At 29.9% G+C, this 26708-nt stretch overlaps 1 protein-coding gene and 1 long non-coding RNA gene across 2 annotated transcripts in view; one reads left to right on the top strand and one right to left on the bottom strand.

Moving 5' to 3' along the window:
• The first annotated feature begins 244 nt into the window (after positions 1-244).
• Positions 245-13723, top strand: LOC106680763 (uncharacterized). The gene is made up of 4 exons (XR_010844928.1): positions 245-470; positions 11418-11486; positions 11600-11689; positions 11790-13723. It is a non-coding gene; the product is annotated as an uncharacterized lncRNA (long non-coding RNA).
• Positions 13724-15785: 2062 nt separating this feature from the next.
• Positions 15786-26708, bottom strand: part of LOC106680778 (inter-alpha-trypsin inhibitor heavy chain H4) — a 38890-nt gene continuing 27967 nt past the window's right edge. The window contains exons 12-19 of the mRNA XM_067052706.1: positions 26286-26475; positions 26087-26196; positions 24484-24565; positions 20472-20528; positions 18679-18735; positions 17442-17599; positions 16614-16744; positions 15786-16497 (exon numbers count right to left, since the gene is read on the bottom strand). Coding sequence (XP_066908807.1) covers positions 16470-16497; positions 16614-16744; positions 17442-17599; positions 18679-18735; positions 20472-20528; positions 24484-24565; positions 26087-26196; positions 26286-26475 — 813 coding nt within the window. The 3' untranslated portion in view covers positions 15786-16469. The remainder of the gene's footprint in view (positions 16498-16613; positions 16745-17441; positions 17600-18678; positions 18736-20471; positions 20529-24483; positions 24566-26086; positions 26197-26285; positions 26476-26708) is intronic.

The raw sequence follows: 26708 nt of genomic DNA on the forward strand, positions 1-26708 counted from the left end.
TAAAGTACCAACGGTATAAAAAGGTTTTATCTAATCTGATTTATGTAACCAATACGTGATGCGATTTACTAATTTATGTTTTGTTTTATGTTTTAGATGGATCGGAAAACAAACAAAAAAAAATACTATGGTGCTACAAATATCACTTTAGGGTGCGCACATTGGAACGAAGTTTTTCACAATATATATTTTGTTTTGTTCAAATTCATTTTATAATAAGTTCTGCTTTCAGGTATAGGTAAAACTTCGTCACAATGATTAATTCCATTCTTGAAAATAGTATTTATCTGACTGAATAAACTAGAAGAAAAATTGCGAGCGTAGACTCAAATTATAAAGACTATTGTGCAACGTGTTATTATGGTGGAATATCAGATAATAAAATTGTTTAATAAATAGCGACGGTCTCTCATAGATCATATGCTCAAGAGGAGATTGGGACTGAGGAAAAAGTTACGAATGTCTCTGAGGTAAGCAATATTGTGTTATTTTCCTGTATATTTCAAACAATATTTTACCAGTTAGTTTGATTTCATGAAGATGCATATTTTTAATTTTTAGTAGATTAATGTGAAACATCACCTATTATGTTAATTTTTTTTTTTCATTTTGAAATTTAGGGAATCAATAAACAGGGAAATTATTAAAATCCATTGGCAAAAAAACATAATAATTTAATGAATAATTTTTTATTAAAAATTACTTGTTTTAAATTATGTATCCTAAATTGACGTTTATTATTCAATTTAATTCAAAACATTTTTTTAATGTAATTAATAACAATTGTATTATTATTAAATTCAGTTAACTTTTAATGTATCATTAGAAAAAAATCAAAAAAATCTGTAGGCATGTGAGATTACCGGGAAATTCCCCAGTTTTATTCACATTGTTTAAACAAGTAGTTTTAGTCGCTATTTTTAGTATTAGGAAATTGGAAATTTTCCCTAACGTCTTGAGACAATTATATAATATCATATCTCTTTCAGAGTTGGATTCCATTAATGTAATAATTTTTTTGTACCGGCAATTTTAATTACAAATTAAAATTTTCATAATTTTGAAATAAATAAATGATATTCGCACTTTCATTGGTATGCGCATCATTAACTTACACTATTTTCTTTCATTCTGTCTTTAGTGAAACACCCATGTTTTTATGAAAAGATACTTCGTCTACTTAATTAATTAATTTTTTTTTTTGGAGTAGGTCGTGTTTCTACCTAAAGTTTCAGTTATATAATGTATACTTTTTTCCAATAAGTACCTCAACATATGCGTGTTAATTTATCATAAGTTCCTTATTTATAAAAAAATTGTTCTTGTAAAGCTTTAAAGTTCAATATGTTAACTGAAATAACTTAAATCACTTTGGAGAGTTTCAGCTGCCCATTGTGTGTCAGTCATGTCTAATCCGTCTAGACGTATACTCGTATACCAAAACATATTTGATTGGGAGCATGTTTGGAAACATCCTGGGCCCTGTTTCATAATAAAATACAAACTAATACTAATTAGTCTTGTCCATTTAACTTAAAACAATTACACTGACTTGTCCAATGGTAACTTGTACTTTAGTACTTTTTAACTCCTGTAATATCACTAATAGTCCTCCCTATTATGAAAAAATATAAGTATTAGTATTATTACCACACTAGTTTCTATACCTGTACTATGAACCAATACTATTAGCTTTCTTTGTGAAAGCCTAGTGTAATTCTCAAGAAGTAAGATGTTTCCAGAAGGAAAGGTCAGAACCGGGCATGTTGTGCGGTATAGTATATCACGCTCCTGTATCATGTATTTTTAAAAATAAACATCAACACAGTATAAAATACCTGATTTGTTTTAAGATCCTACATAATTTGAGGGGGTTTTAATTTTATTTTTTTCTAGGTCTATTACATAGGTTCATCATCAAAAGTAATAGACAAAACTGAGTTCAGAGTTATTGCTATTCCTAGAAGATAATAATTTTTTTATTCAATCATTGCTTTAAATTATCCCGTGGACGTTTTCATTTAAGACGCCTCAGAGGATTATCAGGGATTGTAAAGGATGAACTAATGGGTTTGGGTGAGTAAAGATTTTGGAATGAAAGGAGGTATATCTATATCGGGCCAAATCTGCAATTAATGGGATGTTGAGGAGATCTTAATGGATAAGTTCATTTGTGACGTAATAGGTAGCATCAAGAATTTACGGAGGATTTTAAGGATTGAATACGGGAGGAATTTGATGGTTTGGTGGATGTATTATTATCATAGTTCTTAAGAGTTTTTGTTGTAAATAGGAAGTTTAGAGCGCTTGTCAAGTGGGTGCTGTAGTAATGGGAATCCGGGATTCCAAGTAAGTCTCTTGTCAAGATGGAGTCAGCGAATCTGTTAAACAGGGTTTAGTGGGATTTAAAAAAAAAAACCAAACAAAGTAGGGCTGGAGAGGAGATAAATTAAAACTGCTTTGTTTTGAATTTAACCAGCTTCAATTTGTGTTCTAATTTACATTTGTATATCTATGAGTCCCCGTAATATTGGTTTTTAAATACAATTTTTTCTTTCCAAAGAGGAAAATAACGTTTTGTAATTCTTTTCTTTAATGTATTAGTTAAATTCACCATAAATCAATGAATTATGTTTATTTTCTTAAAACTAATAGTTGAATTAACTGCCAATAAATATTAACAAAATGATTATTAATTAATTGGAAAAAAATGTTGATGTTTGAGTTACTGTATTTAGGGTACTATTGAGAGTAAAGAGCTCAAATTTAAATAAAATTACTCGAGTATATGAAAGCATTTTAAGTTCAATTGCCGCCCGCCCTTCTATAATCCGATGTCTTTAAAGGAAGCTGACTTACATTATTTAGTTTATCTGCAAGGACATAATTTACTGAAATAAATTTGTGTAAAATAAGTCACATTTTCCTACATTGACTCTCAGACAATATAGAGCACGTGAATGCAATTGTCTATTGTAACCCCCCTCCCCTCCCCCCAATTACCAGATAATATCATTCATAACCTTCCCAGATTGTTATTTTTCCATTTTTTAACATTTCAATTTTAAGTTGTGGATGAATTTTCAGTAGTTTTATTGTGGTTAGATTCTGATTAAAAATAATTGTGGTGTCCGCGAAGACCTGTAATAGTGGTTCAATGAAAGAAAAACGGGTGTTTGAAATCACTTAGAATGAACTTGGCGAAAAATACAGTAACCCCGATCTAGAGTAAAAAAAATTAGTCGACCTTGTTCTCATGACACGGATAACCTTCGATCAATCAAGTGATACGGACGAACATGTCTACCGCCTATGGGTAGTTAGCAAGGTATTGATGGCATTGACCGCTTCTAGTACAAGAAGTCTTTTTCAATAAGTTAGTTTTTTTCCACCGGCCTCTTGTAGTACTAGGACTCTGTGCATCTGACGACCTAGTCAATCAACCTCAATTGAGAGGGATAGTGCCGCCAATCTCATTATTTAATAGAATTAATTATTAATAAAATTAATAGGATCCGAAAATTTTTATAATACTGTTACAAAGGAAAAACGTTCCAATTTGTAACGGTTATATCATGCAGACTGTGGATGCACGAAGTCTTGGAAGATCTGAAAGAATTACAACGTTGTTTACATCGTTTTATAGCCATTAAAAGCGTGAGCATTTTACATAGATAAATTAAGATTTGTTGCATCCACAGATGCCTGGCTCTAGATAGTCAGGACGGTTTTTACTTATTAACAGCTTTTTAATTAGCCATATTATTGTAGCTAGTCATTATATTTTCATGGAAAATGATGTAAACAGCTCTCCACGTGTATCTATGAAAGACATTTTATGGGTCAGGATTGCATGTTTTAAGCGTGGGAACTTTTCATTGAAAGTGATTAAAATAAATAAAGACTGAACAATAATACAGACGGTTATGTTGTAACTAATAGTTTAGAAAAATCGATTTTATAATCACCGATCAACCACCATCAATAAGCATAATTAATAATTATCGTCCAGTAATATAAATTAAAAAAATAAATAACTATAAGCACAATATTTATCAGACCAATATTAGTGACGACATAGCAATAAATTATTGAATTGATCTTAGAAGCTATAATGATAAGCAAAATAGTGTAAGTAGCACCAGATATTCTTGCATTTTTAATCTTACATTAAACAACGACCATTAGTAAAATTAGATTTAAAAATTTTATTATTTTTTAAAAATGATTATTACATTTTTTAAAATCTTTTACGAATTCCGCTCAAAAAGACTAATAGTACAAGCTTTGTATTACTGGGTAGAATTTCAATAATTTAGTGTCATTTTTTTGTGAAGTTCATTGCACGAATTTTAAATGAACTAGGTTTAGTAACTAAGAAAAAAAAGATTAAACCATCGAAGTTCTTTTACCTATAAGACTATTTTTCTTTTTTTTTTTTATTCTTTTTTTTTTTTTTACGACTTTGATCATTATATTATCTGACATCTGACATCTACCCTCCACCTCACCGAACTGCTGCATTTGATAAATCATTTTTAATCCGAGCTGCATATCTCTGGAACTCCATTTCTTCTATCATACGTCATGTACCAATCCTTCCCTCGTTTAAAACCCTTCTATTTAACTACCTTTTACTTCACTAATCTAATCCATTATTATAATACTACAGATATTTTGTAATTACCTTCTTGTTTTGTTTTTTATTTAGTTATTTTTTTAATTTGTTTATTTTTTCTTCTCTGTATATAAGTTATAATTAAGCGTGTCCATACTGTTTTTTGGCCTACATATGTTATTGTATAATTAAAATTACCTTTGTAATTTTCGTAAAGGGACCTATTTCCAGAATAATAAACTATTTTTCATTTCATATATTCACACTAAGGTTCATAATAAAAAAAAAAATAGAGCCTCAAAAGATCACGGTTATTCTTAAAAATAGGAAACAAGAATTAACTATTTCTTGAATATATTAAACTGTGAATTGAGTGATTTGGAAAGTTAGTTGGATTATCTTATATTTTTTACAGTACTTCGTGGCGATATAGAATACAATATCTTGAAACCACTTTTAGTGATAGCTGTAACCTTTATTTTGCTTTTTAATGACAAAATTATAGTTCACTGCATTTATAGTGTTTTAAATGGAGATAATGCCATCCTGTAGATTGATATGAAATCGCTGACGTCAGTAACCCGCTCCCTATTAACAAAATTGTTGCACGTGTCAAATTCATTCTACAGCACTACTCTTTGGGACTCCCTAATTTATAATTTTGACTACGTCCTTCTCACAGACTATATATTACTTTGTTGGTGGTAATTATTTCAACCTTCAAGCAGAACTCTCTGCATCATCGATATCATTGATCGTACACAGCGCTATTTTGTGTAATTTACCCCTAATGAAGAATATTCGGCAGATTTTCAAGGATTTCTTATTCTGGATCCAATCAAAATTTTAGATCATTGTGATTATATTTCTGTGGACCATTCAGATGAGCCAATATTAAATCATTACATTAGGTTACATGGTCTAAAATTCCTGATTTATTTCAATGAATCTAGCATAGAAGAACTTCAAATTAAAAACAGGAGACTCCAGAGTGAAATGGTAGAAATTGATGTGGTGAGGTTTTACATCTATGTATTATTAATATAAATGTATATCACTCATATTTGTTTCTAGGATGCGGATCACAGAGGAAATGGTTTGGTGGAGGTAGTGGATTTTTTAATTTTAAGGAATTAAAGGACAATTTTTAATAAATAGGGGTGTAAAATAATGTATTTTAGAAAAAGGGAATTCGAGAGACGAACGAATGGACCATTCAGATTATAAAGAAATAGTGACATTATTTCTGACCGATCCTTGTATATCTCCACTTCCCGTTGCCTGCCTCTTTACTAAGTTAAACAACACCTCAAATACTTCTTAAATTCCAAACACCTTTAACCGTTCTTGTAACTTCGAATCTCTTTAACTCTGTTGTAAATCCGGTTATATTACTTTCCATAGACAGTTATTTGGCCAATTTTCAGGACTGGCCAATGGAAATCCTTTGCCTCCTGATTTTCCCAATGTTATCCAATTAATTATTTCCTTTACTCCATTAGTCCAACCTTCCCAGGTGACATCATCCTTACAAAAAACTTTGTCGATGACCCTCTCGGCCTATATCCTGATTAAATTCCTGATTTTCATCTGCCATTTATTTCTACCACCCTCGCATGAATTTCACCGTTGAACTTAAAGTGAATGATTCCCTTCCTTTCCTTAATCTCACCATCATAGAAAACACTATAATATCCAGAGGTTTGTGCATTATGCGAACATACTCAGACAGGCTTTCAACCAATACTTCCCCGTGCATTGGGTTTTTTTCCTAGGTAGAAAAATACAATAAAAAAGGAGAATGAATTTCACTTTTAACCAAGCCATATCCAAATATATTTTTTCTTATTTAATGTTTAGGCCACGTCCATAATTTCATGTTTTCAAATATTAATGAAAGAATTATTCTCTAAATGTTAATAAAATCATTGCTTTCCAGACAAAATGAAAGGATTAGAAGAACCCCAGTGACGCAGCTCTGCTGCTCAAGATTTATTATAGTTTACATTACTTTCTAACTAATTCTTTATTCTGTTCTACACCAACATTCCATTTCCATGTTTCTCGTTCCCGGTCATATTTCCAGAGCTGAAGATCTTATTCATTTGTTGATATTTTACTTAGGAGGAAAAAGTCTTGAATCCTGTTATCATCATACTTTAGTTGAATACCTTGTAACTAGTGTTATAATAAGTTGTTTTATATACATATAACTATAAATAAATATTTTTATTATTAATTCTGCAACAATAAAAAGTGGTGTCAGAAGAAGTTAAATACAGACACATTAATCAGATATATAATCAGATTCCGAAAAGGTTTGTAGCCTGAAAGTAAATGACAGGAGAAACCTACAGTATGTATGTATATGATAAAATATTTTTCCCACTAGCCCAGTTTCTCTCACAACACTCACCAAGGATTCCGTTGTATTGTTTTTTTATTTTCAATTATGAAAATTTGTCGTTTAAGAAATATTCTATAATTCAAGATATCATTATTATTCTAAATGGGCAACAGGCCATGGAAGACTAAGTCCTCGCGCGATATAGTTCCTAATATAAAGCGCGTATTGTATTCCCTAATACAATGTGCTTTTCTTAACGTAGTTTTTTCGCATGTTAGATTCGTCGCTACCACGGCTATTTTTTGTGAGTGCCACCCTTGCCTAATGGGCCCCACATGCCCGGGGGGAGGTTGTAAGTGAATTCTGCATAATTTTATGCTTGAAAAAACTCCGAGTGGGACTGGGATTCGATCTGACAACCTGTGGGTCGGAAGACAGACGGGCTACCACGCTGCTACCGCTTCCCCTTACAGTAATCAAAGATATGTAGTAATCAAAAATCTTTAAAACGGCAAAAACTCGGAGTAACTTTTAATTTCAGGAGGATATCTGAAAAAAGTAATTTTTTATAGAATTTCAGACCTTTTGAGTCGATGGAAATCACGACAAAATTTATGAAAACGACGATGAATGTTTTATTATTATCATTATTCCATATGTACTCCAAATGTAAAAATGGTGTGTAGCTTATTAATGAAAACGGGTAGAAGAAGAGTTGAGTAGAGTAAAGAAAATTAAAAACTATTAAAATATAATGAATTGGTCAATTATGTAAAAATAAAATATTTAAAAAAAATAGGCAAGTTTTAGCATAAAAAGTTTTTAGCCTCTTCACGATGATCTAATTTGTCTTACATTTTTTTTGTTTCTGCTCATTCGCCAAAAAAGCACTTCTAAATCACAGATACATAGTGTTTAACAACTTCAAGTTCAAATTAAATCAACAACTTACCCATCTTTTATGGGCAACTGAACTTATGATTGTAAAAATACATAGTATTGATTTTCATTCAATTGTTATTGTATTGTCTTCCGTGAAATAGCTATAACTGAATTTGGTAGATAAGTTCCAAAACCGTAGGTTCGAGTAGCTGGTTCTTCCATTTATGTTAATAACATGGTTTAAAGAACGTCTCGATACCAGAGACTCCTTGACACGAAGTGGATATTCTATGAACAAGACTAAAGCCAAGAATTATTTGAGGAAATAAGGTATTTCCGAACTTTTTTTAATGGTTCCAACAAATCAAACACAGAAACATTATGCAGAACTCAATAGAAAACATAAAATATATTCTCTCATTTCTACAAAACTGCAAAATTAATGACATAAAAATAAGATTTTTATTTAAACGTCAATAAAAATCTTGAAAACACGAATTTTTATTCGATGTTAACTTTTGAATCGCATTAGTTAACAATATATCCTCTCAAAAACACATATAGCGGTCAATTAGATGTTTTCTTTCTTCAGCGAGTTATAAAGATTAAGAAAAAATCTTAGCGTTTAAGGATCACTTTCTCAAAATATCAAAAATTAATAATAATAACATAAAATTAAAATAGGATTTTAATTGTATGTTTCCATATGCATTGTACATAGTTTTGGTTTATTACTTTGAAACCCTATAATCAACCAAAAAACAAAACATCTCTCTCCTTCCTCATGTTTATATCGATTGCATGTCAAAGAATCGAAAGACATTAACAAGATTATAATGGATGGTCTATTATAAAAACATGTCATTTCTTGTTATTATTTTGCCATTTTCAATTCTTATACGATTCATTTCTTATTCAGTCCTAAACATGCTAAAATATTCATTGTTGTCTCAAGGAGGTATAAATTACTATTTGTTCAAATACGATGGACGGTATCATAACACCATATAGTAATGACAGGCTCATATATATACTATATCAGGCAGTTCATCAGACATCGTGGTAGTTCTTTTGCAAATCAGCAAATATGGCAGTGTCTCCAGCCTCCATCGCAGAAGCAGAACTGACAAACATCTTCAAAAGAGTCCACCTGTCGTCCAAAATCCTTGCAGCGTTCCCATTCAAATTGAGAGGTCGAGTATACAGCATTTCTCCATTTGAGATGCTCTACTCCATTCTGACCCTCACGGTATATGGTTACATCGCGGTAGTAACGGGATTCGATCGCATCAGAGAAAACATTAACCTTATGATGATACTTTCCCTGACATTACCTCATCAAACCGTATTCGCGATCCTGTTAATAAATATAATCTGGCTCGCTTATAACATGAAAACGATGTCTACCGTGTTCCAATCCCTCTTGCAGATTCAGATAAAAACACCGGTGGCACTGAACTTCAAACACAGATACATGATGGTGTTCAGTACCACACTCGTTACGATACTGGTCTCCATGTACATATACGATAAAAGGAGCTACTTCACTGAGGATTATGGGAGCGTCGTCTTCGTATTCCTGGTCACATTTGCGATCGTGGACCAGTTCTCTGCGCTGCTAGCAGTGATCAGATTGTACTACGAGCATATCTGCGACAAGCTGACGTCCCAAAACGCCGAACAGTTCACCGACATCCACGATCTCCTTGCTCAGTGCTGCATCTCTGTCAACGATTGCTACTCCCCACAGCTCCTTCTTGTGTCTCTGGCTACTGTCATTTATAACGTGTCCTTACTCTACATCACCATAGCTGAGTTCAAAGAATTCGGAAAGTTCAACGTTCCCTGCGTTTTGGCAACGTTGATGTTCTTTGCCATCGTGATGCATTTCACAAGAAGTTGCAGGCTGACGAAAATTCAAGTATGAATTTATGGTTTAATCCTTATTTTTAAAGCTCAATAATTAATCTTTTTTTATCTAATGCTAATATAGTAATTTTAAATACATAAGAAATTTTTTCATGAGAAGATAGTAATGATGAACCAAAAAGTAGTGAAAACTATTTAATGCAAGTCAAATTTTAATATGATTATTTTTTAAAATGCGTAATGTTGAAAGTTAAATAAATTCTTCATGACATTTATATAAAAAAGTAGCTTTGCATAAAGCTAATTTTAAGCATATTTATACTTTTTTTTTTTTTTGTAGATGATATTATTCAACTCAAATTTTTCAAATGATGATAAAATTACCACATCTATAAAAACAAATTCATCATAAACTGACAAGACAATATAACGTTTATTTGCAATAAACATACAGCAAAACATAATAACATTTTCACTTTTACAAACACCAACCATTTCCACTTCACTTATAATCAAGTTAATTATTCAATATATTTACTTTACATGTGACTACTACATGGAGTAATCAACTCAAGTTTAGAAAAGGTAGAAATATTTTTTTCTTTAAAAAGAGATAATTCGTTTTTAGTTTGTTTGTTTTTTTTTTTTTTGTTTTTTTTTGCCTGCTTTCCGTAAATAAAAGTGATGATTTGTAACTGTAAATTATTATTTTAATTTTTTTTTTAAAGAATACCCTCATCTATTTATTTTTTCAATGGAGACGTCTCAGACGATCCTATCATCTAGTTCTCTCCAGAGATGGGCAAAAATTAGCTATAGGTGAAACTAGTAGCTAAAAGTGCCATGGATACGACCCTAATTCATGAATGAACCATTAATAAATAAATATTGTTTCCATGACAATTTTAGCGATTAGTTTCATCTAGGTTCTATAGCCATTTTTTGCAAATCTCTGATCCTCTCTATAATTATGTTAGAAAAAACTTAGATCTTATCAAATTTTTACATTCATTTCTTTAATTTTTTTTCTTTGTTAGATTATTTTAATAAAACAAAATAAAGAAACTATCCATTATTTATTACAGATAAATTATTCCATAGTGAAAACTTAAAGTTAATATATGTTGAGTATATTGAGACAAAAAAAAACACTTTTTTTTGCCTGTAGACCAATAGTCCTAAGAACATTATTTATTATTCATTCCTTGCTTCCTGTTTTTAAATTCCCTCTAAATTGAAACCCCAGAAAAATATTGTTCCCTCCAAAAATCTACAACACCGTAAAAATAGTCCCCTCAAAAATTTTGTATGGCAATTTTTGAACCCTTCAACCTGTTGTACATTGGATGTATGCTTATAAACCTATTTTTGATATAGGGAGTTACAAGGTTATATTAGAAAATGTAATTGTAATAATATTATAAAAACTGAATTTATTAGATAAGAATTATGTTTATAAACTAAAAAATAATCTGACAAGGACAGAATAGTCTGCAATTTTTTTATAACATTGTAGCTGTTTATATTTGAAATAAATTATCCTTGAGAATGGCCAGAAGGGCCGAAAAATAGGAGTGGAATAACAAGAAATTGATAAATAAACCAGTCTCAAATGAGAATTCAAATTATATTGTAATTGTATTTATTTCTTCACTTCTATACTAATTATTTTATTTATTTTTTTTTTTTTTTATATTTTAGTCAGAAAGATTCAATAAACTTCTCTACAGACTCATCATTAATGAAGAATCAAGAGAATTAATGAGAAATGTAAGTGTTAAAAAAAGAACATTATTCTTTGAGTTCTACGCACCATTACAAATATGAGCATTTAATACTGATATTAATCATCAATAATTAATTTAAGCAAATCTTGATTCTAGAAACGTATCATGCTTCATTTCAAAGGTACAAAGGAGCTTCAATTCTCTGCAATAGGCTTTATTAATGTTGATTATCCACTGATTTGTTCTGTAAGTGACATATACAATTTATACACTACTTAATAATCAATATTTGGTTATTTTATTATTCTTAATAAGTTATCATTAATAAACATTGTTATATTTTCAGATGGTATCTACTGCAACAACTTACATCCTTATTTTGGTACAGTTTTCTAATTAGAAGTTATTTTTCTCCATATTGTGCAACATAATCTCCTTGCACGTATTTAGTCTTGATTTGAAACATATTATTGTGGTTTGAAAAAAAAAAAAAAAAAAAAACAGAAACTGGATCCTATTCAAAGTAAATATTTTATTCAATATGTTGTGCTCTTTAAAACTTTGGGTTTGTGAATGGTAGAAAAATAGGAATCTGCTCATGGTTTCATGCTACCAAAGATTTGAGGATGTCTTTTTTAAGTTATAGGTTAGTTTAGTCTATTTGGTGTAAGGGAATATCACACAGGATGTTATGGTGGACAATACAATATTTTATCCTAACTTTTCTATGGAAATCAAAATTACTAATGATACATTCTACTAAAACATATGTAAGCTGGTTTTACAATACATTCCATATTCATGATGAAAGTAATCTTGAATACTGAAAGCAATATAAAATACTGTAACTTTTAAATTTAATGATAAATTCCAGTTTTCAAAAAAAGTTTTATACAACTCAGAATATGTGTCCATAACGAACTATCTAAGACTCAAGTTACACGAAACATATTATATAACTTATTAAAAACCTATCTGATTATATGGGAAAGATATTAAGAATTATTTCTTTTTCAATAGTTATAAAATGCTCTTGAGATGGGAAAATATAAGTTTCTTGTTTTTTTTAAGTTCAAAATAAATATCAAACAATTGAAACTTATGTATTTAACTGTTGAATTAATGGATAAAGCTTTATAAGTTTTGCAAGAGCAGCCCTAAGGTTTGAGTGGTTGTTTGTATTCGTTTGTTATTTTTTAAGTGTCGTTTTTTTAAGTACCTTTCCTTAACTGCTGACTAAGCATCCCTAGGCATAAATTGGCTGCTATTTAGAAATTTTTTACTATTACATGAAATCATCCATCTTCCAATTTAACTTTAAACAAAATCCATGATATGATTACAATAATTTTCTTTTTAAATACAAAATGAATTTTTGAAGGAGTCTTATTTCCCAATAATAATATTAAAGATAACTTTTTTAAAATCTAACTCTTTATTAAAACATAAATGCTTTAGCCATCATCAAGGACAATCTCGATTAAAGTAACACTGCCTCACATTTATTTATAAAATAATTGCAGGCAATTACGCCTAAGTAAATTTAACACAGTCAAAATAAACCTGTATTTATCACTATAACATTTATTAAAATCTATTCTTCACAATATTTGTATTTTACTATCATTATTTACCATAACAACATTATATAACCAATTGCTATTAGGAATATTATAGATATAAATTGATTTGGGCATAATAGTCTATAAAGTTTTATAAATTAATTTGAGGCAATGATCTAAATTTCAGATTGTCCTTAATGATGGCCGGATCGACCGAAATGTTGGACATGTAATATGTTTTAATAAAGAAGGTAGACTATTTGAATATTTTGTGTTATTATTAATAAAACTACCAGTCTCGAACAAGATAATAAAAAGATATACATAGAAAAAGAGATTATTTTCAACATTTACTATTAAATGCTCTTCAAATTTATAAGTTTAATCCTCCTGGGATCGTACGTTCTAGGTATAATGTAAGTCGCATAAAGACATCACAGTGTGGAAAACATGAAATTAAATAAATCAGAGTGAGTCCTGATAAATCTACTAAAGTGTGGTACTTGTGAATAAAAACAGATTTATCCATCAGTACTCTAATAACTTTTTTACATTAGAAGGTCTCATGGCCATCTTCGTTTCAGGCACCTTGGAAGATTGTCAGGAATGGAAGAGGAAGCCAGGTTAGAAACTAGTGGGTTTGGGTGGTTGGGGAGTTTATAATAGAAGGAATGATATCTGGTTCGAGCTTGATCGGTAACATATGAAACATTAAGGTCTTTATGTATGATTTTATTTGTGACAAAGTAAGGAGCAATGAGGATTTTGGATTGTATGGATTGGATATGAGAGTAATTGAAAGATTTAGTGGAGCCACAAAGCTCAACTCTGTATGTCCAGATAGGCCTTATTATAGTCATGTAGATCAGTCTTTTGTAATGAATTGGAAGTTTAAACCATCTGTCTATTAAGTGCTGTAATAGTCGGAATTGCTGTGCAGTTTCTGTCTTTTCAGTCTTGTGTGATTTTCCAAGTTTGTCTTTTGTCCAGATGTAGTCCACGATAGTGGATCTGTTCTACAGTGGTAAGAGTAACTATGAAAGTATACTGTAGGGCAGTTGGTATGGTTACGATGAATAGTAAAGGTGACTTGATGGGATTTATTTTTATCCTCCAACTTTGGCACCATTCTTTGAGGGTTATGACATGGTATTGGAGAGTTTGAGATTTAATCAAAGGGTTATTATTAACTGCAAGAATACATGTGTCATCGGCACACATGGTGAGGATAGTGCTAGGATTAGTTGGGATGTCAGCTGTATCAACTGTGTAGAGGAAGGGACCGAGGATACTACCTTGAGGAACACTAGCAGACTGGATAAGTTAATGCATTAATAAAGATAATATATTAGCAGAGTCTGGCTTTATTTTCTATTCTATATCTCATATATTTGTTTTTGGTATTTACTTTCCCTTACCAATACATGGAATATATAGTAAGAGGAAATATTGCGATTGTTATAAATTTTGAATTCGAATTTTCAACAGAAATACAAGTTTTGAGTAAAAAAAAAAAACCTAGTCTAGCAAAATGGTGTGTGGGTGTATTTTTTTTTATTTTATTTTTTTTTTTATGCGTTTATATTTGTCTAGCTAAAAAAAAACTGAAATTATATATTTAAGGTAGGTATATACCAAGGATGCCACAGCTGCTTAAATGCCAAATTTTCAGAAAATCTTAATGTAAAGTAGCTTTAATTTTGTTTATTTGAAAAAATAAACAGTTCTCATTGTTAGAAATATTGTAAAATCTATAAATACAAAATTAAAGAATTTTATGAACAAATAAAGGAGAAAAAAGGAAAAATAGATTAATATGATTCAAACAGGAAATTCTGAGACCGCATAATCTTTGCCGATCACATGACTGCTTCGTTTTCTTTTGCTAAACGGTTGTATTCTTGGCAGGAACAATATTTATATTTATTATTCCCATATCGAAAAAAACTAAAATACAAACTTTTATAGCAACAAGAAAATTGAAATTATTATATTAATAATTTTTGTCTACAGATTTTATTTTTTTTTTTTTAAATCATAAAAATAGTGATAACTTCAATACAAGCAGACTGATCTACACAAAACTTGGGGACATAAGTAGGCTAGTAAGTGCAAGTTGTATGATATGTCCACTGCACCACATTTTTCTTTTTTAGAAAATAGTTAAAAAATCTTTCTGAATTGGAGCATTTGGACGCAGCCAAACCCAATTATTTTCAGTATAATAGTGGATAAGTATTTGTACTAGAATATTTTGGTAAGAGAAATTTTATTTAAATTAGAAAAAAATTGTACTTATTTTAATTAAAATAAATTTTAATTTATGATTAAAGACGTGAGGATAAAAAAACAAATCAAGATTTCAACAGATAATGAAGATGGAGAAAAAATACCAAAACTTCCTGAATTTCAACCCAGTGCATACTATTAAATATTATCTTTCCACTTTAGAAAGAGAAAGATCTCTTTCAATTTACAAAACTTGAATATTGTAATAAGTTTGGTAAGTTTAAATTTTTCCAATGCTGGAGAAAGCAGAGATAAAGTTGTTATTTTTAATATTTTGTTTTTAGTTTCTTACTAAATTGCTAATTTTCTGTTTCCTTTTTTTTTTTTTTTTTTTTTTTGTAGTTAATCATTACACTGCTTTGTCATGTATACAGAAAATGTTTTTATACTTAGAACTTTTTATCGTCATATTGATTTCAGAACAATTTTGGAAAAGACTTATTAAAAAATGAGTCCATTTAAAGGATGGTTTAAATCAATAGGAAAACAAATAAAAACCATAATATTTAATTCAACTTTGTTTCAATAAAAACCAGGGGAAGCAGATCGTAGTAAAAAATAGAGCATAATTAAATACAATAGATAGTGATAAACCATATTTTTTAAGAGTATCAGCCCCCTGAAATACAAAATAACCTTTAAAATAACAAAATATAAAATTTTGTTCAGTCTCATTTATTGCAAAAATTTTACAGTAACAGTGTCAAAACAGCAATAAATTTCTCTAAACAGCAATGTAGTTGAGTATAAATTCATATTTCAATATATTTTTTTTTCATCATACTCTGATTTTATTTACAACAATATCATATTTTCGCACAATAATTTCACACAATAAAATTTTTGTGTAGTAATCTCGCTCAAAAGTGAATGCGTTTGCAATGGTAATGATAACAGAAATGAAGTTTAGAATTGAACTAGGTGTGAAGTTGTTATGTCAATGATTATAGAAACATACCTATGCAAACTTTTTATTTTATAGATTATTGGTTTGAGCAAAAATTGGAAAATCAGAATAAATTTTTAAGATAATTTTCTGTTTTCAATCCCATTAGGTAACAATCATTACTTTATAATTATTGAAATATGAATTAAAATAAATTAATTAACTAAATTATTTTTTTTAAACAGTCTTATATTAACATTGATGAAAACTTTCATAATACTGAGAAGAATCAAAATGGGCAACAAACTCCAAGGAACCTAGAAAAAAATAAATAAATAAATTAACAGTAAAATAAAATTTACCTCAATGAATAAGTTTAAGTGATTTTTCAAAATAGTATTTGAAGTCATATTTGTTTAACCTAGAAACTTACTTGGGATCAATATGACACTTAAGTGACATATAAGATGCAGGACTATCAAGAAATACAGGCAAGACGCAGAAAATGAAGTGTCGGCATTTCCTTGAGCCTCTACAGGCAGTTGAGTTGTAAGCTACATCAGTCTAAAATAAAATTTAGCCAATTAGAATGCATACAATTTTAATAATGTCAGATGCTTGCATGCTTGAGAATTCCATAGGGAAATAATAATTCCTAAGCTATGAAACATGGTATTAACATATGTATATTTAAGATAAGAAATATGAAATAGACCTATGACAATTTCATGGATTTTAGCTTTGTTAATTGTACAGAGTATAAAACAGTATTGACACCAATAGTATCATTTCATACTTTATTTAATTTTAGGCAATTTATTTATCTTTCAACTACCTCTAGATATTATATTTCTTGCAGTGTATATGCATTAGGTGATAGAGGTAAAAACCTTTAGTTTATTAAACAAATACACTTAATAATTAAGTTATTTGAACATAGAACAACTTTGGCTGGAAACAAGCTATCGAGACTAGAAAGAGAGAAGTTACTTAATTATAGTAATAATAATTATTATAGAATTAACTTAATTATAGTATATTATTTTTGAAAATGATTTTCCATAATGTAAGCATTGTTAATTAATAAAATATTTTCTTGGAAGATCTTTAGTTTTTAATATATTTAATATTTAAATAGCACATAACCTTTCTGGTCACCCAGGATACTATTAATATAATACAACCTCTTTAATAATGATATTGATTATTTATCAGCTTTAACAGATAATTTTATTTTCTTGTTTACTTTTATGACACTAACCTCATTTAAAGCAATGACGTCATTATCATCAATCAAAGAGCATCCCAAACTGTGCCCATCCTCAGAGACAGTCTTGTTGAGCCAAGTGACATTGGCATAGGAAAGATTTTCAGGTGTTGTTAATGATTCATTAACAAATGAATCTATCTCATCAGATTCTGTAAACAGAAATGCAAAGATCAGAAATTACTGTGTACTGACTATTCAGAATAAAAATGTTATTTGTTGAGAAAAACTAAATGAAAAGTAAAATTAATAAAGTAATTATGTTCATGGTTTTATATGGCCTCATTATGATGGTTGTAATAATGCTAACATACAATATAAGTATTGCTCACTTGTATCATAAATATTGGAATATCACTTGCCTTAGTGTACATTAGGAATTTAATCAAAATAAACATTTTTACAAGGATTTTGATCCTCAAATTTCTGTTTTAATTAACTAAAATCTAAAATTTATGATAAAAAAAAAAGAACAACACAGCATCTATTATTTCTAATGTTCATTACAGATGTGAAATGCGATAGCATTAAAAAAAATTAAATTCCTCAAGTTTTACGGAAACCTAATATTGTCAAAATATTTAGCTAGAAGACAAGCAAATTCACTGGATAGTTAAGTCTACACACTATGAGATTGTTTGACCTACACAAAGTAAATGAAATTTGAGTATCATGCCAATGGAAATGAGAGAGTAAAATTAATTAGTAAAAGGAAGTTGCTCCGGGTGTGGTTAAAACAACTCAAAAATTAATTAAACTATTTATTGTGAACCAATTTTTTGCCCCACTTTGCAGATCTTTCTTCACTTCAGAAATCCCTGATGAAGACCTGCAAAGTGGGGAAAAACAGTGGCTCACCATAAATATTTCTATTGACCGCACCCCGACCATCTTCTCTTTAGATATTACACATGGTTGATCAATAAAATTAATTAGGTTTGATAAGGAACAAAACTTTAAAAAATTGTCAGCATTGAATTGATGGGTGAACCTCAGAGAAATAGATAAAGACATACATGGGACAATAACATAAAGTTTTATCGCCTCTACTGAGGTTTTGAGGGAGTTCAGTTGAGAGAGGTATTAAGGTGAAGATTTCTAATGGTATCACATCAAACTTGTGGATTTGACACGTCCTATAATTACTAATACATTATAAACACATCAGTTATTCATAATAAATAACTCATTTAATATTAAAAAAAAAAAAAAAAATAGCCAGAAGACCAACCTTGTCTAAAACCTGTAGAAATAGCCATGGGTGGTATAGAGATCAAGTAGGAAATACCTGTAACAGAAAAGTAATAAATTTATATGAAACTCACTTGTTATATAAATATAAACATAACATTAATTTTGGGCCGCCCGTAGATCAGTGGTTAAGACACAGTCTTACCAATTTGATGTCAAATGGCGGTGCCGGTTCGAACCGGCCTGGGATGTTGACTTTTTTAATTGAGTGGCGGTCCCACAAAATGAAAAATTTGACCTCCAACCATGGTTAGGGGATTCTTGGCCAAATAAAATAAAACATTAATTTTCAATTAATACAAAAGATAACACAAAAACAGTATAAACAATGAAACAACTGTTGACAATAAGGAGAATACTAGTCTTCCTTATGTCTGGTATAACATAAGGAAGCAACGCTGTTATGAAAGCACCCTTATGGATGGAGAGAGTAAATTTAAGGAGGCTGATAGAACTACTGGTCACTGGAAACCTATTTAGTATATTTATGATTTAAATCAAAACAATCTGTTCTATAGCCTAAAAAATGGAAACTGTATACCATATAATACGTCCTTGTAAATGCAGGAATAAATTACATCTTCCACTAGGTCATAACAAAAGTGTTTGTGGATAAAATAAGTTTTATCTAAATTTCAGTAAAAGACATACACATAAAATTTCTATAAATATAAGGATATGTATTATCAGTTTAAGCTACATTTATTTTATTTAAGTTGTTTTTATTTACTATCTTTTTCATGTCTATCAGGTTACATGTAACTTGACTAATATTGAAAAGTTCAATGCTGATCTGTTTGAATACAATATTTAAAAATAAAATATACTTGCTCTAAATTTCAAAAACATTTTAGATTTCTAAATTGTTATAAAATACTAAACTAGATATCTAAATTATTAAAATATTAAATTACTTGTAATTAATTTTTAAATTATTTATTAAAATACAATGTAAAATTTGTTCTAAAAAATATATTATACAGTATTTTTATTCTAGAACTGGATAATGGACAAAAAAAAACCCTGAATGTTGTTCAGATGTGATAAGAATAAAGAAGTGATATAAAGGGTGTGATTCCTGACAAATAAAAATAATAAACAAAGACTTTTGTAACAACCTAACATATATAAATTCTAACATAATAGTTAACTAATCCAATTTTCAGATTAGAAGCATGAGTACCTTATTTCCACAATAAGAGAGATTAGTGGAAGTAATAAAACCAAGTTTTCATATTTATACCAAGTTACCCAGTTATGTATGACAGGACACGATATAAACTTCCTCTTTGAAGATATCTTTTTTAAATATTGCTGCAGATAGTGATAATGCCTGTTGCTTTTATCACATTTAAATCTACCTGCTTGTAAATCTGTAAAAAGCAACATAGAGGTGGCCATCACCCAGCATTCACCTTAAGGATGGTGTGAGGGCTTGCTCGATCTAAGATGTGATTCAGAGATTATAATTGTCTCTAACAACAAACCAAGGTTCATAAGAACGTTTGTGATTAAGATTTGGAATATTTCTCACTCAGGTTAAATGAATGAATAAAAAGTCAGAAGTAGATATAGGGGAAAAAAATTGTATAACCGATTTATTATCAATTGTTATTCCCTTTGGAGAATGTCAAGCAAATATTTTTCTTTATAAGGGTTTCAGTTTTAGAAACCAAGAAATGTTTGGTCCAGTATAGTTGTCCAAACCCTCTCCTTTCTTTGACCAGATTGATAAATTTATTTTTATTTTTTTCTAAATAAAATAAAGTTTACCCAAGGATGATTTTTGATGAATTGTGCTACCAAAACCCCGTACTCCTCCACGTGAACCTGTAACAAACAAAATATAATATAGTTATTCCCTTGCAAATAGTTTAATACCTAAAATTCAATAAAATATTAATTAAAATATTTTAAAACGTTATGGGGAATCTAGAAAAGTCTTGAAGTTTGAAACATTGACTAATGGAGGTTTTATGAAAAAAGTTAATACAGTTAATATAATAATAATATCTGATTATTCTTAAACACTGAACCCTTTCTTAATAAATACTAATATTATAAAATATAACAGCCTGCTATAGTAAATAACTTACAAGCAACATCCTAATTAACTGTCTAGAATGTTTAACTATAGACTATAATATTTATAATACCTAAAAATAAGAGTCAAATTATTTAATACCATAATACCAAACAATTTTAGTTATAGAATTGTAGAAATTTTGTAGAGCTTACTTCCTTGGGAGGTGTTGTTAATGTTTAAAATAACCTCTTTCAACAAATAAGATGACCAATAACAACACCCACCTGATATTTCTTTCCTTGTTTGCAAACACTTCATGACCTGCTATTATATTTACTGGCATTAATAGTTTACAACAGGAAAATTCTCTGTAGCATTTTTTGCAGAATTTCAAAAAAATTAGTTGGTGCTGTTGAGGTATTTTTAAAAGAAATAAAATTGGTATATAACTAAAAACTATTTTATTACAAATCACGTATACTTAAAAAACAATGACATGTATATCAGCAACCTATATCAAACACACTATAACATTCAAGCGGCAAGCCCATCAAAACAAAATAAAATCGATACAAAAGTCAAAAATGAGTTATGCAAACTCAACAGGTACAAAAAACCGGGAATGGTACAAATTATTTAAGTAATCAGATGTTATTAAATGAAGGACATCTGGCATAGTTAGAAGAAGATTCCACTATAGAAAAGGTTCTTAAAGAACAAACTTATTCAACCAGAAGAAAAGGAAGACAAAATGTACATTAGAAGAGGTACAGTATGCAATGTATGGATGGAGTCTTAATGATGAAAATCAAATTGATGAGTTGTTGATTGAATAGTAGTTTGTAATGTGTTTTAGCCCACTAGTTCTTTTTTAACTCAGTAGGAGAGTCCTATTTTTTTGTCTGTTAAGAGGTATCCTGTGAGCATTTATCTCATGATAGACAATTTGTAATATTTTTTTATATAATTGGCCACAGGATTCAATATTGAAAAGCTCACTGCAGAAAATAACGGGATCTGGTCGATGAAAATTGAAGTGTATTTAGAAGCGAAGAACATTTACGAAGAAATTATTGAAAAAGATCCACCAACTTAAAAAGATGCAGTTTGGAAAAGAAAAAACAAGCAGGTACTCTCTATTACTATTCTAGTGGTCATTGATGATGTATTGCCGTCAATCAGAGGTGAAAAAAGTGCGAAATAGGTTTATGTTGATGTTTATATTGGCCCCATGAGAATTACTACACTAGGTAACAAATATTATTTCATGCTACTAGTTGATGGTTTCTCCTGAAGATATTTTGTTAAACTCTTGAATAACAAAACTGAAGTGTATGAAAATTTGGTCTCTCTTATTGAATAATTAGAAAATCAAACCTCGTCTAAGTTAAAAATACTGAGATCTGATAATGGATCTGAGTTTGTGAATCATTGAATTAAAAATTATTTTTCTCAGAAAGGCATTAGGCATGAAAATACAGTCTGCTATTCTTCACGAAGTAATCGCGTTGTAGAGTGAGCTAACAGGATGGTTTTGGAGACGACTCGTTGTTTACTGGCAGACGGGGCCTTACCGGAAGAATTTTCTGTACCCAAGGATGAAGCTCTGAGTACAGAAGTGTACTTACACAACATAATACCAAATAGCAGTAACCCTGACAAAACAACTCAAGAATTATTTTCTAATAAGAAACCCTGTGTGAGACATTTAAGGGTTTATGGTTGCTTAGTCTATTATAAGGTTAATAAACCTAATTTGGGTAAATTGGAATTCAGAACCTGAAAAGTGATATTAGTAGGTTATTCTCAAGCCAAGTGGGCCTTTATAATTTATGATGCAGATGAGAAGAAAATACACGAGACCCTGAATATAACTTTTGATGAGAAGCAGAGAGGTTGGATACCACAACATCGAGAACTACGTGTTACTATAAGTGCCTTGGCTTCAAGAAAGAGAGAGAGAGAGATGGAGAAGAGTAGTGAAGATAGTGGAGGTATAGACAACGAAGATCCGGTATCAGAAGAACAGGAAACGCCTGATCGCCTACAAATGTCAAGTGATGAAGAGGATTTCAGGGGTTTTGAAGATGAAGACCATCCGATGGACCAACAAGAAAGGCCCGGAGATAATCAAGTATACCCCAATGGAGAAGAAGAACAACAGCAAGAAAAACCCTGTGAGAATGGAAGATGCGGAATGCTGGTCAGAAGCAATCCAAAAAGAAATGAAAAATATGGAAGATTTCAAAGTGTGGGAAGAAGTTCCCTGACCGCAAGATAAGAAAATAATTAAGAGTAGGTGGGTATTTGAGATTAAGTAAAACCCTGGTGGAGTTAAGGTTTACAAGGCCAGGATTGTGGCAGTTGGGTGCAGACTGCAGGAAGGTTTGGACTATGATTTCTCCTATAGCCCAGTAATTAAGAGGGAATCATTAAGGGGGATCTTGGTACTGTCGATGAAGAGAAAATATAAAGTAAAATTTTAAAACATTAAATCAGCATATCTCAAATACGAACTCAGTGTGCCTGTTTATATGGAGCCGCCTCCTGGTTGAGAAAAGACAGGTAAGGTCTTGCGCCTAAAGAAAAGTCTTTATGACTAACCTCAGGCTGGATGAAACTGGTTTGAGAAACTGAAGAGTATTTTGCATGGGCTTGGATTCGTGAATCTAATTAAAGATCCATGATTGTTTAAAGGAAACAAACCACCGGAAGGTGGTCATATTGGGGGCTTACATAGATGACTTTGTCATTATTAGGGAAGATGATAAGGCTATCAGTAAATTTGTGAGCTTGTTACAGGAGATGGAAATTCAACCTGTAAAAATAGGAAAATTTCTTGGAGTAGGGGTTGAAGAGGAATACAACTGCATTTACTTGTCTCAACAAGGATACACAGAAGCAGTACTGAATAGGTTCAGGATGACAGAGTGCCGACTGGTTAACACCCCTGGAGTTAAAGGCCCTGACTTTCATGACTACAAAGATTCACCATCTGTGTCAGAAGCTACTTATAGAGAGGCTATTGGATCATTTTTGCACTTGGCTCGGTGTACCAGGTCTGACATTGCGTACACCATTAGTATGCTTTCTCAATTCAACTCGGATCCTAGGGAAATTCGTTGGCTGGCGGTTAAGAAGTTCTTAAGATATCTACAAGTTATGAAAAACTTTAAATTAAAAATAGACAGTAAAGTTAAAAAAAAACTATGACCTTCTTTCCTCAGCTCATGATTTAAAAAAAGAAATGCAGGAGGCACCCAGGTGAGAAAAATGCTGAAGTGAGAAAAAAGGATGTCACTTTAGGAGTGTATTGGTGAGAGAAATGCTCAATCTTACCATTATGAGAAGGCCAGAGCAAAACTGAATTGAGTAAAGGTAGAAAGGTAAAAGAGGGAGTAACATAAACAAGCAGCAAAACAAAGCATTAAAGGGTTAATGGAAGGTAGAAAAAAGTAAAAACAAAACAGATGAAATAATAGGAAAATATAGATATTTATTTCCCAACATGAGTGAATTACTCCTGGGTTAAGTTTCCTCATACATATTAATAGCAACTTAAACATTGTTAAATATTTCTAGACAATGATAACACTTTAATATTCTTGAAAACAAGAGACTGCAACAGAATTCAAAAATCTATTTAAATTCAGTGGAATAGTTAATTTTTAAAGAAATAGAGGAGAAAATTTAAAATAAAGATGATTAACTATAATTAACAAGTTCTAAAGGAAAAAAGCACTTAAATGTTTAACATACCTTTTGAATAGTCATCATTCATTACTGAAGAAGAATCAGGTTTAACAACAACCAATGAGGTAAACGGAGTGACAAACTTGTACTATAAAATAATATGGAAATACATGTGAAAAAAAATACAATTATTTTTTTCTTGTGCATATACATAATATTTTAAAATTATAGAAACAGAAACATGTGAAAGAGAAGGGCATTCACACTTTTAGACCATGTTCTTCAAATACTTAAAATCAGACAGAGAGTAAAACTGATAACATACAAACTACTTGAATGAAAGGATTGATATGAGAAAATGTATGGCTCCACACATACTGATTGTGAAGTCTCTTTATTTAATGTAACAATGGGTTTCCTTTTTTCAGATTCATTAGGTAATTAAATTTTTAAAAAATACTGGCCTGAGAATATTTGTAACAAATGTAAATAATTATTTATATAATTAAATAATCATTACAATGCGGTATAACAAGAAAATAATCACACCAAGCCTGACGGCCCCATATTATTAGACCAGTCATTGATTAAACATCAAATTTATCTCACCAAAACAGCATCTTCATACTTATGCTTCATGCTTTGAAGCAACTAATTAATTAAGCTTGGCTTAAATTAAAATTAGTAAATTAGTTTAAAATTGTATTAATTATATTAACTCATGTTAATTTTTATGTTAAATCATTTCATATCTATTGTGGAGCCATATCCATTATTTGTACATATTCACATCTTTTTTTCATATCATATTTATCTAAGTGTACATCAATAAATCAATCATAATAAAGTCCACTCTTTTCCAACTACTTACTTAAAATCAATTCAAACTATCATTTATAAAGTCCCTTTAATTTGCTACCTATTCAGACTACAAGTAAAAACATATTATTTATTTAATTAAAAATACTGAACCAGCTCAAAGTAGAGTAGAAGGTCAGTGGTCAATTATCCGATCACTCCTCCTTTTACTCAATATTAGCATTTATAAAGAGATCAAATTGAATTCATTGACTGCCCAAAGAAGACAATGAAGACTCTCTTGCAATCCTTATCAAATTTATCTCATTCATTCTTTGATTTTATGTTTGATCATTTAATTTTTGTTCTTAAAATTGTATTTTTTATTTATGAACATTCTTATGTACTAAAATTTGTATCCATTTATTTCATATAGAATTAATAACATGAAAGTGAAGTATAATCTGCCTGCATGGTTAGATTGCAGAAAGATAATAAATAAACAAATATATTTATATATATGACTCTTCATATACTCTCAATATGGGTCATCAGTGCTTCTGTATTTTGTTACAAATTACATAGAATGTAGTAACTGACATATGATTTTGTAAAGCTTATTATTTAACAGTATTATTGCAGTCTTGCTGATAGCTTGGATGAAAAATTAACAAATCATCAACCGATTAGTTATTAAGATTACTTGAAAATTTTCCAAAAACAGCCAAAGTTAATTTTGTTTAATTAATGATGTTTAACATAAAAAAGATCCTCAGATCAGCATTACTTTTTAGTTTTTATCAAATAGCAGATAAGTTTATGAAACATAGTAATATTTTGAAAATAATACTAGTAGAAAAAGATTACTTACTTTTAAAGCTAATTCTTTCACTTTATTTTCTACAGTTTCATTCTTAGATACTGTATTTTGGTCAAGAAGGGATTTAATAGTTTTGTAAACCCACATTTTCTCAAGAAAACCTGCAACCAAAAAAAATTGTATTTATATAATATATTTTTATAAGTAACAACAAATGGGATATATGAACTATATGAAAAAAAAATTTTACCAAATTTTTCAGTCTGGTTTTTATGAGGCAATCGGACTATTTCTTCAATAGGAATTCTGAATATTGTTTTCCCTTGGTGTGTTATGGCTGAGAGTTCACCTGACACAGTTTGGTTATCCTTAGCTTTGCCAAGCACTAGCATTGAGGATCCAGAAAACAGATTTTTTACATGGTGTGTGATATCTTCTACCTGTAAATATTACGTTTTTAAATAATGTCATTTGTATTACTTTCACTTACATATGTATGGAATATATTGTAATATGCTCTTTTTGTGTAAATAGTATATTTTGATGTATAAAGGGTTTTTAATATGTTTTATTTTATGTATAATTTTAATATTGTTAATTGTTATTTTAAAACAAAAAGCAAGCTAACCAGTTTTCTTTGTCTAAAAGAAATACGTTATTTTTTAAACAAGAA

Source organism: Halyomorpha halys, unplaced genomic scaffold (genome assembly GCF_000696795.3).
Source record: "Halyomorpha halys isolate HHAL.00 unplaced genomic scaffold, Hhal_1.1 Scaffold286.1, whole genome shotgun sequence".
Lineage (NCBI taxonomy): Eukaryota > Metazoa > Arthropoda > Insecta > Hemiptera > Pentatomidae > Halyomorpha > Halyomorpha halys.